Source organism: Muntiacus reevesi, chromosome 5, assembly GCF_963930625.1.
Source record: "Muntiacus reevesi chromosome 5, mMunRee1.1, whole genome shotgun sequence".
Classification (NCBI taxonomy): domain Eukaryota; kingdom Metazoa; phylum Chordata; class Mammalia; order Artiodactyla; family Cervidae; genus Muntiacus; species Muntiacus reevesi.
Window position 1 is genome coordinate 42,851,845 of NC_089253.1, and position 16,729 is coordinate 42,868,573.

General features: G+C 38.5%; 1 protein-coding gene across 9 annotated transcripts in view; it reads left to right on the forward strand.

The window, feature by feature from the left end:
• KDM2A (lysine demethylase 2A) overlaps window positions 1–16,729 on the forward strand; it is an 89,253-nt gene that overhangs the window by 32,771 nt on the left and 39,753 nt on the right. For 8 of the 9 annotated variants that reach the window (XM_065937869.1, XM_065937871.1, XM_065937876.1 and 5 more), the window contains 3 exons: window positions 15,265–15,403; window positions 16,139–16,217; window positions 16,617–16,663. In XM_065937869.1, the coding sequence (XP_065793941.1) occupies window positions 15,265–15,403; window positions 16,139–16,217; window positions 16,617–16,663 (265 nt within the window). Of the gene's footprint in view, window positions 1–2,281; window positions 2,440–15,264; window positions 15,404–16,138; window positions 16,218–16,616; window positions 16,664–16,729 lie in introns of all 9 variants that reach the window. The other variant, XM_065937874.1, reaches the window with a different exon arrangement.

Below are 16,729 nucleotides of genomic sequence, written 5' to 3' on the forward strand. Positions count from 1 at the left end.
GTGAGAGGCAGAACTGTTCTTTGAACCCTAGGCTCTGCCACTACTCCATTTAGCCTCTTTGTGTAGGGCACTCATTGGAAAAGACCCTGATGCTGGGAAAGATTGAAGGCAGGATGAGAGGGGGAGGACAGAATGAGATGGTTGGATGGCTTCACTGACTCAATGGACTTGAGTTTGAGCAAGCTTGGGGAGTTGGTGAAGGACAGGGAAGCCTGATGTGCTGCAGTCCGTGGGGTCGCAAAGAGTTGGACACAACTGAGCAACTGAACTGATAGGGCACTTTACAGTTTGCAGAGTGTTTTTGCGTATGTACATTTAAACCTCAACACAATCCTGTGGTGTCAAGAATTAAGTGTAATTCTTGACATATTCACCCAAGAGAGTGAAAGCTTAGGGAATTCAAAGCTCAAAGTACCAGTATCTAGACCCAGGCCGCCAACACCCACTCCAACTCCGGTTGCTTTGTTCTCCTTGTGTAGTTTTGCTGAAGATAATAAGTAATAAGTGGGGTCATACCTGCAGGTGAATTTTTCTAAGAATGTTCACTTGGTTGGGAGGAGATTGGCAATGTTTTAAATGTGTGGAGGAAGTTAGCAAACCTGGTCATTAACTTGCATTATTGGTTTCTCTCAGCTTGAGTATAACTGCTTTATTGAGTATTCCTTTTACTGTTGGGTTTCTTAGTGCAGTGGGTTACTCTGCCACTCTTCTACTACATTCCTAGGTCAATTCAGAAGTGAAAACTCAATTTTCTGTGCCTTAACCTTAGTTGAACAAATGAATGACTGAAAGATGGAAAGTGGTCTTGCAGGATTCTGCTGCGGCCATGGCAGTGGGGGAGGGGAAGAGCATATGTGTTTGTGGGGGATATTGTAAAATACCAGCTCTTGATTGTTTGCCAGTTCCTTCCAGAGCTTCTAGTCCTTAAAAATGAAATTTCATGACTCCTCTAAATCTCAGGTTTGACAGTTTGAAAGAAGTCATGTGTTGGTTAAGAGATTGACCTTTGTCTATGAATCAAAGCATTAGTCAGAGCTCCAGAGAGGAGGGCCATAGAGAAATGCATGTTGATCAGAGGAATATAGCAAGGCTGGAAATAGGTGTGTTTATGTAATATCTTCTGGCTTCAAGTGACTGGTTGCTGTCTCCCCTAACTCACCTAAAATTTAGGAGAAGCAGTGTGTGTGACACCTTTAATGGTTCATATCATTTACTGAGTAAGTAGAGTTAATGTTTTCCAAAATCAACTGTCCTTTCAGGTTCACTGTACCTTTCTTAGTGACTGGCAGATCGTTGTTACTTCCCTTTTAAATTTGAGGTAAACTTTTAGGGGCTTTATCTTTCTCTATAAATTGTTTTGCCCAACAGATACACTAATCTTTACCTTCTAGGAACTGGAAATGGCTCTGCTTGTGCCATATATCATACTAATGACTTACAGTTGGCATCAGTTACAGAAGATGGTGAAGAAACTAGGCATTATCTTTGTTTCTGCATTCTGGGTGTCTGTTGCTATAGTAACAAACCAGGCTGTAAACATAGGTGTTCAGGGACTATTTGAATTTCAGAGGATGTTCATTGGCTAAGGGAAATAAATTAAGACATTTGTTGAGTGAGGGACAAGCTGAATATTTCTGAGTTCATTATTGTTTCCATTTTTGGTGGGTGGTATTTTCCATTTTGTTTGTGTGTCGGTAATTTGAAAATTATTTCCTAGTTGATCAGTTCTTCCAAAATTCGCTTTTCTGCTCTGGGAGATAAAAATTAGAAAAAGCAAGCATTTTATATTCCTTTTAAATAATGATTTCACTTAACATAGAGTAACTTTTGAATGTCAGATAGTAAGAGTGCTAAGTTTAAGAAACATTCTGTGGTTACAAAAAGGAGGTGAAGATTTGAGAGTGGGACAGAAAGTAGAGTGAGGAATTACACATCTTTTTTCCCAGCTACTTAAGAAGTAAAACCCCCAAGGTGATTTGGACGTTGACAAATGCTGTTATTTCCAGTTTCTCTGATGCTTTGACTGGGCTTCTTTTGGAGGATAAACTGAACATTTGCATGTTGATAGAACATGTAATATTTCTGAGTACTGCTTTTGCCAGTATCCAAGAAGAAAAGTGTATGTATATTCTAGTTAAAACCTTTAGGGGAATGAACATGTGCTTTTTCTATAATGTCTGAACTCAGATTATTTCTCTTCAGGATGGTGTTGAGATGCCTGTCTTCATCCTGAATTTCAGAGACTGATTTTGCTACTCATAGCAGTTTCCTTCTTTTATAGAATTGTGGCACTATCATGAGTACTTGTGCAGCAAGCACGCTGAACAGTTGATTATACCACATACTACGCAGAGAAGCAGGGGGTGCTGATGGAGGAGATCCAGCACTGTAGCTCGTTTCTCAGCCAGTTGGTTTTTTGGAGGACATATTTGTGGTTGAGTAAGTGTATCCTGACTTAGGATTTTAGGATCATTCTGTACATACTAAGTATTTGACATTAGTTCTGAGGGAACTTTTAGGGAAGACGTTCACTTTGTGTTGTATATCCCTCTGCTTTTGAGCATTCTGCCTTCTCAGCTGTCTTTTTTTCTTTTTTTAAAATTAGAGATTTAGGTGTGAATAAGCTTCTTGCCAAATTTCTCTTTATGGATTACTCTGTCTTGTTGGAATTACTGTGATCTGCTAATGTTTTGTATATATAGAAAGTGTTCTTTGTGCTGTTGGTCTCTGCATAAGTTGATCTTCAGTTAGCCCATAAATATTTGAAGGCTGAACTGTCAACAAAAGAAATGCAAGCTTTTCAGCTATGTAGTTGATCAGTACATGTTCTTTGTAATACAGTAAAGCAGTTGTGTTAAAATTAAGCATGTGTCTTCCTTTATCCTTGTCCTCAAGCCTCTTCCTATGTTACGGGCAGTGGGTGTTATTAACGTCGAAAGAGAAAAACTTGGGCCCAAGGTGTAGTCACCGTGAGGCAGTGATTCCTGCTGCTTTTGTAACACCTTAGGACATTCCCATTAAAATCTCTCATGAGATGTGATGAAGTTACCACATTTTTCTAAACAAATATTATAACTTTTATTTTTGAAAATAAATTGTTTGTTATTCACCCTCTGTTAAGGAGAGAGCCTCAGTGATCCGGTGGGGAGAAGTTTAGTTCAGTTGCTCAGCATGTCCAACTCTTTGCGACCCCATGGACTGCAGCACGCTGGGCTTCCCTGTCCTTCACCATCTCCTGGAGCTTGCTCAAACTCAGGTCCATTGAGTCAGTAATGCCATCCAGCCATCTCATCCTCTGTCGTCCCTTTCTCCTGCCTCAGTGTTTCCCAGCATCAGGGTCTTTTCTAATGAATCGGCCCTTTGCATCAGGTGGCCAACATATTGCTGCTTCAGTTTCAGCATCAGTCCTTCTAATAAATATTCAAGATTGATTTCCTTTAGGATTGACCGGTTTAATCTCCTTTCAGTCCAAAGGACTCTCAAGAGCCTTCTCCAGCACCGCAGTTCAAAAGCTACAGAGGTCATTGCTACAGAGGAGTATAGAGGATATAGAATCTGTATCCATAGTCCTTGGCACTTAGTAGATGTTCAGTAAAGTTATATTGAATGAGAAAACATTTCTCAAGTGGAGCCTTCACCAACCATTCTGTTACTTCTTCCTCTTGGACTTTAATAAATTCTATATCTACCTGTCTTAATACATATCACATTAATGGTAATCCTGTAAGTTATTTATATGACTGTCTCCCCCTACTGGCCAGAAATCTTAGCGCTAGACTGTGCCTTTTATCTTTGTATGCAATACAACTCCATAATGAGTGCCCTGTTTTATGAATGAGTAAGTGTTCAAATAAGTTTTGTATCAGAAACACACGTACACACATAGAAGGGTGGTAGGCAGTGATTCATCTACATATGCACCTGCCCCAGTGTGTGATCTCACAGTAATATCGGGTTTTCAAAAATACGGAAAGAGAGAATGAGAACAGCGCCTTAAAGCTCAGTTGATTTTTAGGGCATGTATGTATTCACACTTCTGTGACGGGGACCAGTTGGGAACCTGAGCGTGCTTCTTTCTTTGACGATGTATAAGAGCTTATTAAGCACTTATCAAGTAGAGATTTGGTGTGTGTTGGAAAGGTTCAGATGTTATCCGTATAGCTTTTTTTTTTTTTTTTTTTTATCCGTATAGCTTTATAAAAAGATGCCCCCAGACTTTTTCTTTAAAGCAGTATCATGATGTGGGACATGAAAATATTGTTGTTACTTGGCTTCTTATACCATCACCAGCAAAGAGGCTGTGTAATTAAAAACTTTTCCTTAAGGTAGTGAGGTTCTATTTCAGATCAGAACTTAGAGACAGTAGGAGATGTAGAAATGAATCTTGGTTTAAAAAAAAAATGTTGGCAACATCATCTTTACAGAAGGTGTGTGATAAATGTCCCTGGCTACAAATGCAGAGAATGAAAACAAATTTTAAGTAGCATATATAATAAATGTACTAGGTTAAAAGCACTCTTTGATGTAAAATGGTCTCTGGTTAGAAATAGCAATATTTTTACTTCAGCCAAAATAACTGAATGTCCAGGAAGATAATTTAACAAGTAAAAGCTAGAATTAGAAGTCAGGATTGGTGAAATGCTAAATAACATTTAAGGGAAATGTCATATCCCTTAGCACATATCAGAAACCTCCCTCCCTCGGAAAGATATTTCGACTGATCTTTCTATCAGGCATGGTGTTCTGGTTTATAGATTGCTTCGTTGCCAACAGCCCCACCACTTCACCTCCTTGCTCTGCCGGAGCCATTTCAGTTGTCTGGGATCTCCTCCTTTGACAGTTAGTTCAGCTACCCCAAGCCACTGGTCTGGCCAAAGTTTCATTGCTTAGTGATTTCAGTAGTAGAGAGTAGTGGTTAAGACCTTGGGTTCTAGAATTGGGTTCCAGTCCCAGCTGCACCACTTACTAGCTTTGTAACTTGGGCAGATGACTTCTGTCCTTCATTTGCCTTTTGTCATACAGAAGAGAGGATAGTATCCTTACATGTGTTAATACATGCAGAATGCTTATCACAGTACTTGGTACATATTCAACACTCGAATGTTAACTGCTGTAACTATTGTTATTTTGTCCTGGCATCATGGTTCACCTTCAAAGCAGTAGCCCTTCTGGGTGTCATTAATAAAGAAGCAACTGCCTTTTCATACTTTATACAATTTCTTCATTCTCTGACTTCTTTGATCCCTTGGGTAATGATAATTGCCTAAGCTCTCCAGAAATAACTGCCTTAACATCTGGTTGATTGAGATACACGGAGATTTGTTTAATATGGGGGGGGGGATGGGGAGGACAGGAGGACGATGTGGAAGTCCCTTGGAGGGCTGCCCTGCCAACCCACCACTCGTGCCTCTCAGTGTCTCTGGTCAGGATAGAGGGGGGCTATAGGTCAGCAAAATGTCAACACAGTATAATGTAAAAGAGAGCAAGGCTGAGAATCAGGTGGTGAGGACTTTATTGTAGAGCACAAAGGGACCTTGTATTATTTACCTCCAAGGGAAAATTAGGATCTAGAGAGGTTAAATGATTCACTTAACTGCCTAAAATCACACAGCAAAGTGTCTGTAGTAGAAGTGACAAGGGATAAGCGCTCCCTCTATCTAGATAGTTTAGCTTTCTTGTTTTTCTGTTTTCTAAAAGGGTTAACTTAGGTCAGTTTTACCTTTCTTCTTTGTAAAATAATTGTGTCATATTTCCTGATTCCCAGAAGTTATCATAGGCGAAAACTATTTGATATAAAATGAAGGAATTGTACAGTGACTCTTAAAGGGAGATTTTTTATATATTACATTATTTTTAGAAATTGTAAGGTGTTTGCAACAAAACTTGCCTATCTAACCATTTTAAGCAAATTAATTCAGTGGTGTTAATTCAGTGTTGTGCTGCCATCATTACTGTTTCCAAAACTTTTTTTCATTACCCCAGATAGAAATTCTGTAATCATAAAATGGTAACTTCCCATTCCTCCTCCCCCAGCCCCTGCTAATCTCTAGTCTCTTTCTGTCTGTATGAATTTCTCTATTTTAGTTACCTCATAAGTGGAATCATACAATATTTTATCTTTTTGTCTGACCTATTTCACTTAGCATAATGTCTTCAGGGTTTACCCATGTTGTTGCATGTATCAGATCTCCATTTCTTTTCATAGCTGAATAATATTTCATTGTATATATAAATACTACATTTTATCTGTCAGTGGAAATTTGGGGCTATCTCCACCTTTTTTTTTTTACCATCATGAACAATGGCATGATGAACATTGATGTTAAGTGTCTGAGTCCCTGCTTTTGATTGTTTTCTTTTGGTTCTAGAAGTAGAATTACTGGATCATATGGCAATTCTGTGTTAAATTTTTTGAGGAATTTCTGTACTTTTTTTTCACACAGGCTGCAACCTGTAATGCATAAGCATTCTAGTTTCCCACTTCCTTGATAACACTTGTTATTTTGTGGGTTTTTTGTTTTTTCTTTTTTGGTGATAGGAATCTTAATGGATGTGAAGATACTTACTATGGATTTGATTTGTGGTGATGTTTGGCATCTTTTCCAGCGCATATTAACCATTTGGGTGTCTTCTTTGGAGAAATTCCTATTTAAGTCCTTTGCCCGTTTTTGAATTGGGTTGTTTCTTTTGTTGTTGTTTAATTGAAAGAGTTCTTCATATATTCTAGATACTAATCTCATATCAGATATATGGTTTGCAGATATTTTCTTGTATGGTTTCTTTTCACTCTGTTGATAGTGTTTTTTGCACAAATTTTAAAAATTTTGATGAAATCCAGTTCACCTATTTTTTTTTCTTTTGCTTTTGATGTCATTTAAAAAGTCCTCTTTAAAGCTAATGCTGTGAAGATTTTCCCTTGTTTACTTCTAAGAATTTTATAGTTTTAGCTGTTACATTTAGGTCTTTGATGTGTTTTTGAGTTAATTTTTTGTACTTAAATGAAATGGTTTAAGGTAAGGGTCTAACACATTCTCTTGCGTGCAGATACCTAGTTTCCCTTGCATCATTTGTTGAAAATGTTTTTAATCTTAATAAACTTAAGTCTTATAGCCATGTGTGGCTAGCAGCTAACATTTTGGACAGCTCAGATCTAGCTGATCATTTAATTTTTCTCCTTTAATCTGTTAATGTGGTGAATGACATTAGTTGATGGAGTGGAAATTCTCAGAACTAACAAACTGCTTTTGCATTTCTGGTACAGCATGGTGGTTCATGAAATACTTAAGAACCTTTTTTAGTCACTATCCATGTATCCTTTCATATAAAGTCAACTGAAATGGCTATGAAAATTTAGAAAAAAAATTTGCATTCTCAAAAAATGTTATTAGGCAAGATTTGGTCTGTGTCAAACTTTACTCTTTTATTTTTTTTTTTTTAATATTTATTTTATTTATTTGGCTGCACTGAGTCTTGGTTGCCGCACGTGGGATCTTTAGTTGTGGCATGTGGGATCCTGTTCCCCGACCAGGTATCGAACCCAGGCCCCCTGCATTGGCAGTGTGGAGTCTTAGCCACTGGGCCACCAGGGAAGTCCCCAAACTTTATTCTTATATTACAAAAATACATTGCTCTACTTAAATATGTGCATTGTATTAACCTTTTTTCTGTTATAGACTGCCCATCATTATTTTGTATTGAGATAGAATTCATATGCTATTCAATTCAGCCTTTTAAAGTGTACAACTCAGGGACTTCCCTGGTGGTCCAGTGACTAAGACTCCACATTCCCAGTGTAGGGGGCCTGGGTTCAGCCCTTGTTCAGGGAACTAGATCCACATGCCGCCACTAAGAGTTTGCATACCGCAACAAAGAGTGAAGATGCCACATACTGCAATTCAGACCCAACACAGCCAAATAATTTTTTTTTAATAATAATAAAGTGCACAATTTAGTAGTTTTTAGTAAATCTACAAAGTTGTGAAAACATTACTAGTATCTAATTCTAGAATATTTTCATTACCCCAGTACACATTAGCAGTTACTCCCCATCTCTCTTCTCTCCAGCCTATGTCTTTATAGATTTGCCTATTCTGTACATTTCAGATAAAGGTAATCATTAAAATATATGGTCTTTTGTAATTAGCTTATTTCACTTAGTGTTTTAGTTGAAGTTCATCTGTGGTTGTGGCATTTATCAGTACTTCATCCCCTTCTATTATTGCTTAACTATATTCCATTGTATGAATATATTGTTCAGTCGCTAAGTTGTGTCCAACTTTTTGCAGCCCCATGGACTGTAGCACTCTAGGCTTGCCTGTCCTTTACCATCTCCCTAAGTTTGCTCAAACTTAATTTCCATTGAGTCAGTAATATCTAACCATCTCATCCTCTCTTGCCCTCAGTCTTTCCCAGCATCAGGGTCTTTTCCACTGAGTCAGCTCTTTGCATCACGTGGCCAAAGTATTGGAGCTCCAGCTTCAGCACCAGTTCTTCCAATGAATATTTAGGGTTGACTGTCCTTTAGGATTGACTGGCTTGATCTCCTTGCTGTCCAAGGGACTCTGAAGTGTCTTTTCCAGCACCACAGTTCAAAAGCATCAGTTCTTCAGCACTCAGCCTCCTTTATGATCCAGCTCTCATATCCATACATGACTGCTTGAAAAACCATAGCTTTGACTATACAGATCTTTGTTGGCAAAATGATATCTCTACTTTTTAATACACTGTCTAGGTTTGTCATAGCTGTTCTTCCAGGGAGCAAGCATCTTTTAATTTCAATGGCTGCAGTCACCATCTGCATTGATTTTGCAGCCCAAGAAAATGAAATCTGACAGTTGCCACATTTTCCCCATCTATTTGCCATGTAGTTATAGGACCAGATGCCATGATCTTCACTTTTTGAAAGTTGACTTTTAGGCCAGCTTTTTCACTCTTTCACCTTCATCAAAAGGCTCTTTAGTACCTCTTCACTTTCTGCCATTAAAGTGGTATCATTTGCATATTTGAGGTTATTGATATTTCTCCCTGCAATCTTGATTCCACCTTGTGCTTCATCCAGCCCAGCATTTCTCATGATGTACTCTGCATATAAGTTAAATAAGCAGGGTGACAATATACAGCCTTCAAGTACTCCTTTCCCAATTTTGAACCAATCCATTGTTCCATGTCCAATTCTAACTGTTGCTTCTTGTCCTGCATATAGGTTTCTCAGAAGGCAGGCAATGTGGTCTGGCACGCCTATCTTATTAAGAATATTCCACAGTTTGTTTTGATCCACACAGTCGTAGGCATTAGCATAGTCAGTGAACCAGAAGTAGATGTTTTTTTGGAATTCCCTTACTTTTTCTGTGATTCCAACAGGTATTGGCAGTTTGATCTCTGATTCCTCTGCCTATTCTGAAATCCAGCTCATACAGCTGGAAGTTCTTGATTCACGTACTGCTGCAGCCTAGCTTGAAGGATTTTGAGCATAATCTTGCTGGCATGTGAAAGGAATGCAATTGTGTGGTAGTTTGAGCTTTCTTTGGCATTGCTTTTCTTTGGGATTGGAATAATGAAAACTGACCTTTTCCAGTCCTGTGGCCATTGCTGAGTTTTCCAAATTTTCTGGCATATTGAGTGCAACACTTAAACAGCATCATCTTTTAAGATTTGAAATAGCTCAGCTGAAACTCCCATCACTTCCACTAGCTTTGTTCATAGCAATGCTTCCTAAGGCCCACTTGACTTCATACTTCAAGATGTCTGACTCTGGGTGAGTGACCACACCATCGTGGTTGTCTGAATCCTTGAGAACTTTCTTGTACAGTTCTTCCATGTATGTTTGCCACCTTTTCTTAATCTCTTCTGCTTCTGTTAGGTCCTTGCCAATTTTGTCCTTTATTGTGCCCATCTTTGCATGAAATGTTCCCGTGGTATCTCCAGTTTTCCTAAAGAGATCTCTAGTCTTTCCCATTCTGTTTTTTTCCTCTATTTCTTTGCATTGGCCACTCAAGAAGGCTTTCTTATCTCTTCTTGCTATGTCTGGAACTCTGCATTCAATCGGATATATCTTTCCTTTTCTCCTTTGCCTTTCACTTTTCTTTTCTCAGGTATTTGTAAGGCCTTCTCAGACAACCACTTTGCCTTCTTGCATTTCTTTTTCTTGGGGATGGTTTTGGTCACCACCTCCTGTACAGTGTTACGAACCTCCATCCATAGTTTTTCAGGCACTTTGTCTACCAGATTTAATCCCTTGAATCTATTCATCACCTCCACTGTATTGTCGTAAGGGATTTGATTTAGGTCATACATGAATAACCTACTGATTTTCCCTACTTTCTTCAATTTGAGCCTGAATTTTGCAATAAAGATCTGATGATCTGAGCCATAGTCAGCTCCAGGTCTTGTTTTTGCTTACTATACAGAGCTTCTCTATCTTCGGCTGCAAAGAATATAATCAGTCTGATTTGGATACTGACCATCTGGTGATGTCCATGTGTGGAATCATCTCTTGTGTTGTTGGAAGAGAGTGTTTGGATATATACTATATTTTATTTTCCCATTTGTTATCATCCATTTGTTATCACCTGTTGGTTATAATGAATAATGTTACTATGAACATTAGTGTGTGTGTTTTTGTGTGGACATGTTTTCATTTTCTTGTGTAGATGCTTAGAAATGGAATTTCTGGGTCATATGGTAACTCTCAACCAGTTTGAGGAACTGCAAGACTCTTTTCCGTAGAGTTGTTCTGTTCTGTATTCCCACTAGCTATGGGAGGCTGTGTGAGACTTTTGCTTTTTTCACATCCTCACCAGCACTTATACCTAGTAAGTGTTAAGTAGTTTGTCATTTCGGCTTTGATTTGCATTTTCTTAATGACTGATGAGCTAAAGACTAATGATGTTTTATGTGCTTATTAGCCAGTTATAAGAAAAATACTCATTCACACCATTATCCATTTTAATTTTATTTTTTGTCCTTTCAGTTTTAAGTTGTAAGAGTTCTTTATATATCCTGGATATTAGGCCCTTATGAGATATTTAATTTGTAAATATATTCTCTCATTCTGTAAATTAATTGCTTTTTACCTTTGTTGGTAGTGTTTTTGAGGTTTTAATTCTCAAGTCCAGTTAATCTCTTTTGTTGTTGCATGTGTTTTTGGTGTCTTATTTAAGTAACTGTTGCCTAGTCTAAAGTCATGAATATTTGCACTGTGCTTTCCTCTAAGAATTCCATAGTCTTAGCCTTTACATTTAAGTCTGATCCATTTTGAGTTACTTTTTTTTTTTTATAAGGTATGAGATAGAAATCAGTTTCATTCTTTTACATGGCGTTATCCAGTTGTCCCAGCACCATTTAAAAATTTTTTTAGTTTTTAGGATTTTTATAGCTTTTAAAGGCTTCTTTCCCTTTATATTGGCTATACATCCTTGAGCCTGTCTTACATTCAGTAGTCTGTGTCTCCTACTCCTCTACCCCTATGTTGCCCCATCACTGGTAACCACTAGTTTGTTCTATATATCTGTGAATCTGCTGCTCTTTTGTTGTATACACTAATTTGTTATGTTTATTAGATTCCACATATAAGTGATATCATACAGTATTTGTCTATCCCTGACTTATTTCACAAATTATAATGCCCTTCAAGTCTGTCCATGTTGCTGTAGATGGCAAAATTTTATGTGTAGGTGTGGCTAAGTAGTATTTCACGGTGTGTGTGTCTACACACACACATATTATTGCCATTTGTTTATTTTTGTTTTTGTTTTCCCTTGCCTTTGTACTCAGATCCAAAAAGAAATTGCTAAGACCAGTGTCAAGGAGCTTATTGCCCAGAAGTTTAATGGTTTCAAATTTAATATTTAAGTCTTTCATCCATTTTGAGTTAATTCTGGGGTATGGTAAAAGATAGTGGTTCAGTTTCATTCTTTTGTGTGTGGCTGTCCACTTTTCCCAACGCCATTTATTGAAGAGACTGTCCTTTTCTTGTTACATGTTCTTGCCTCCTTTGTCATAGATCAATTGACCTTGTATGTGAGGAGGTTATTTCTGGGTGCAAATGAATGCTTTCTAAAAATGATTGTTGTGGGAAACCATATTTATTTCAGTGGTATTGCTCTTGCTTTTTGACATACTTGGAACTCATCTTTTGGAGTTCTTTTCCTAAGACATGTATATGAAATAAGGTGAGGAAGAGAACTGAGTGATGCCTTTCAAAACACAAACCCATTTAAGAAATTGTCAGCGAAAATAACCAGCCTCCCTTCAAATATAAAGGTACCTAAAAGTATATTTGAGCATTGGTGGCATTTTTAGAGTAAGTGAGAGGTCTACTAAAAATAGATCTTTGGGCCTTTAAGCTGTGACTTATGGCAACAAACTGCTAGGTAAGAGTGTTATAAGGGTTTTTTTTTTGCCAAACTTGGAAGAGATAACAGGTATTCATCAGTGTTTCTACCTAAAACTGGTAAATTGAATCTCGCTCTCCTCTGGTGTGTAACCGTCAGTTTTATTTACTTTAATTTCTTATTTCTGCTCTTTCCCTGGTCCCATTCCCTAAGAGACTTTTCTCCAGTGTCTCATTTTCTTAACGTGTTTATATAAATTCCAGTGCTGTGTAATCCATTCTAGATCATCAGTATCTGAACTTTAAATTCCAGGTTTGGGGGTTCTTAGCACATCCTGGGGGTGGGGGCCTTTGGCACCTCAGTCCCCGAGTCCATATTCCTTCCCACCTGGACCTGCCCAGCCCGTTGGAACCTCAGTTGAGGAGCACTGCGGCAGGCAGGGGAATGGGGGCGACCCCGGCAGTGGCAGTGGACAGAGGCCGCAGGGAACCTCACCAGGAAACTAAGGACCAAACCAGCCTCTTTCCATTCCCAGTTTTTTTTCCTGAACCCAAGGCTTGCCGTGCTCCCTGTTTCCTTCTATTTGTGTTGATAAGGAGAGGGGTGTTCTGAGTGAGGTGGTAGATATTTTTTCTCCATTTAAACTATTTTAATACTCAGAGGGATATGGGAAAGGTAAACTGAGGAGCTCCACTTGGGTGTAACCAGGTGATGGTAGGGTCTGGGCTAGGCAGGCCTTTGTATAAGCAGCGGAGTGTGTTTGTTCTTTCCCTTCCTGCTGTGCTTCTTCTGGTGGGACCATAGCTCTTACCTTTAGCTGTGCTTGCGGCTCAAGTTAGATTGGAAGGAAGCCATGGAATGTCTCTCTGGAAATCCTTCCTTTGCTAGTATGCCGTCTGAGATTCGGCTTCTGATTTTCTCCCATGACACATACATCTTTTCCCAAAATCTTGAACCCTGGGGTTTTATCTTAACAGGGCTTCCCTGGTGGCTCAGGTGGTTAAGAATCTGCCTGCACTGTGGGAGACCTGGGTTGGAAGATCCCCTCGAGGAGGGCATGGCCACCGACTCCAATGTTCTTGCTTGGAGAAGCCCCCTAGACAGAGGAGCCTGGTGGACTGCAGTCCGTGGGGTCTCAGAGAGTTAGACACAGTGGAGCGACTAAGCACAGCACAGCCTGGAGCTGGGCTCCTTTACCGTTGCCTCCCACGCAGGTTGTCCGGTGTGTGTGTGCGTTACAGAAATTTCAGCAAGTTCTAGTACTGGCTAAAGTAAACTATACCAAAAGGTAAATTTGCAGCATAAGCAACGTGTTATCTTAAGAAAATATTAAAACAGCCAGCTTACCAAGATAATTCACATACCATAAATCTCACCTGTTTAAAGTGTACATACAACTCAGTGGTTTTTAGTATATTCAAGGTTGTGCAGATGTCACCACTGTTTAGTTCTAGAACATTTTTAATTGCTCCCCAAAGAAACCCACATTGTTAAGTTACTTTCTATCCCTCCATCTCCCCAGACCCTAGCATCCATTAATCTACTTTCTATCTCTGTGGATTTGACTATTCTGGACATATCATGAAAATGAAACTGGTTTTTTGAGGGTAGTGACTGAGTCTGTGGGGCTGCCCCAGGAGCCAGAGCTGTTGTATCTCCGCCTCTTCCACTTCCCGTTGTACACAGTAAAGGTCGTTTGTACAGCAAAAAATTAAAATAAAAAATGAAATTATGTAATACATGGTCTGTTGTGTTTGGCATCTTTCACCTACTACGTTGTTTTCAAGATTCTTCCATGTGTAGCACATAATGGCACTTTGCTCTTTTTTTTATAGACAAATAATATTCCATTGTAACAAAATATACCACATTTTTTTAATCCATTCATCAACTAATATTTGGGTTGTTTCTGCCATTTGGCTGTTACAAATAATGTTCTGCTGTGAGCATCTGCATTTCAGATATGTTTTTAATTCTTTTGGATATACACTTAGGAGGAGAATTGCTGAATCATAATTTACTGTTTAACATTTTGAGGAACTGTCAAACTTTTCCAGAATGGTTGCAACATTTTACATTCCCATAAACATTCTCTAAGGGTTCTAGTTTCTCCATATTCTCTTCAACACTTATTGTCTGCCTTTTTGGTAATAGTCATCCTGGTGGGTGTAAAGTGGTATATTGTTATGGTATTAATTTGTATTTTCTCTAATGACCAATGATCCCAAGCACTTTTTATGTGCTTGTTGACCATTTGTGTATTTTTCTTTGGAAGGCATTATCTTTAATGCTAAGTATTTATGGTCTGCTCTTTGGAATGCTGTTGTTTAGGTTAACTGATGTTTAGGTTAACTGCTGTAAAAGAGGTTTTGCTTCATTAATGAAAATGTTTTAGTCTATTCTCAAAGGTTGTTTCAGAAAGCTAATCCAGAAGTAGCCTTTCCCATAAAAAAATTATGTTTTGTATCCTGGTCTGTAATGTCTATAAAGACAGTTTGTCCACCCTCTGATAAACGATGGTAGATGAATAAAATGTTTTGTAGGACTTTTCCTGGTGGTTTAGTGGTTAAAACTTTGTGCTCCCAATGCACGGGGTGTGGGTTCAATCCCTAGTCACAGAACTAAGATCCCATATGCTGTGTGGTGCAGCCAGGAAAAAAAATGTTTAGTAGACCCTATTTGGTCATATTTTTGTTGAAAATTTATATCTGTATAAATTTGTATCTGTATAAATTTATATCAAAGAGTTAGCAGTGTAAAATTTACAAGTGGGGAACCTAGTGACTCATTTTAAATTTTGTACATTGTGAGAATATTAGCTGACCTTCATTTGAGAAAAAGATCTACAAAGCAAGACAAATGGATGCTTAATGTAGCAACTGAAAATCTTGAAAAGGTGTATGATTTCATCCTTCTGTCCCTCTCTTCCCAGCGTGGTACCATGCGACGACGCTATGAGGATGATGGCATTTCAGATGATGAAATTGAAGGGAAAAGAACATTTGACTTGGAAGAGAAGCTCCACACCAACAAATATAATGCAAATTTTGTTACTTTTATGGAAGGAAAAGGTCAGTATCATTTGAATTCAGACCTGCAGCCACCTGATGGAGGTTGTAGACTCTGGGAGCTGTGGGCTCAGCATGTCTGCAGCCAGAATACTCCCTGTTAATGCTGTAATGCTGTTTATCTTTACTTTCGCTTATTACACAATGCCACTCATGCACCAGCCTCCCCCGGCCCCCTAGTCCTACCCCATGAGTCATTCTCTGCTGTATTGGAAGAAGCATGCGTTTATTAGGACAGGAATGTTGGGATTTTTTCCCTAAAGGCCTCTGCTTCGTCTCTCATCCCTTGGTTTGGGTTTAGTTAAGAATAGTTCAATAGCAATCCTTTTACGCATGTGCCTGCGCCACCATAACTGAGGTCCCTGTGTGCCATGCAGCTTTGTTCTTCGGCAGGGATGTCATGGTTTGTATTGCAGTGGGCAGAGTTACATGTTAGGCTGTTCAGGCACAGGATGTGATTTCTGCTTGGGATTTATGAGGTGATTCAATAGTACTGTCCCCTGTTGGTTAAATTCTGAATTATTGTGGAAATAGAGATTTAGCAAACCCCTTGAGTCCTGCTTCTCAGTTGCTCTCCCTGTACCGTAAGAGATGCTTCTTAATAACAAGCATGTATTACCTGACAGCAAAACTGTATACTCAGATATAGCAAACACCATCTCTTATCGTGTTACGTGTTTTATCTTTTTCCAGCTAAACCTCTTGGCCTTTCTAACAATTGTTTTCTTATGGTGACAGATTTTAATGTAGAGTATATCCAGCGGGGTGGTTTAAGAGATCCTCTGATTTTCAAGAATTCCGATGGACTTGGAATAAAGTAAGTGTTCACTGATTGGGTTTGGCTATAAAGTGGTCACATTACACCCAGGGCTGTAGACAGTGCGGTATTGATAATCCAAAGCATAGATAATTGAAGTGTGTCATTATAGGTAAATGAGAAAATATAGATGAACTATAAAGAAAATAAATTTAAATCTCCTGAAATCTACCACCCTGAATAATCCCTATTAACCTTTTCTCATATATTCTTCTTTCCTACATATATATGTTCATCTGTTTATATATGTATAAACATTTATATTTAAAATATATTTTTTAATCCTCAATTTGAAGATTGATGGAGCTTGACTAGGGAGTTCTTAGTTCTTTAAGAAAAAACTCACCCTGACTAGAATAGTTGTGCTTCCCATTATACTTACTGGTGTTTGTTTCATAGGATGCCAGATCCAGACTTCACTGTGAATGATGTCAAAATGTGTGTGGGTAAGTGTTACACTCGAGGCCTTTGAGTGTCTTTGAGGCAAAGATCTAAGATTTACAGCTGAGTCT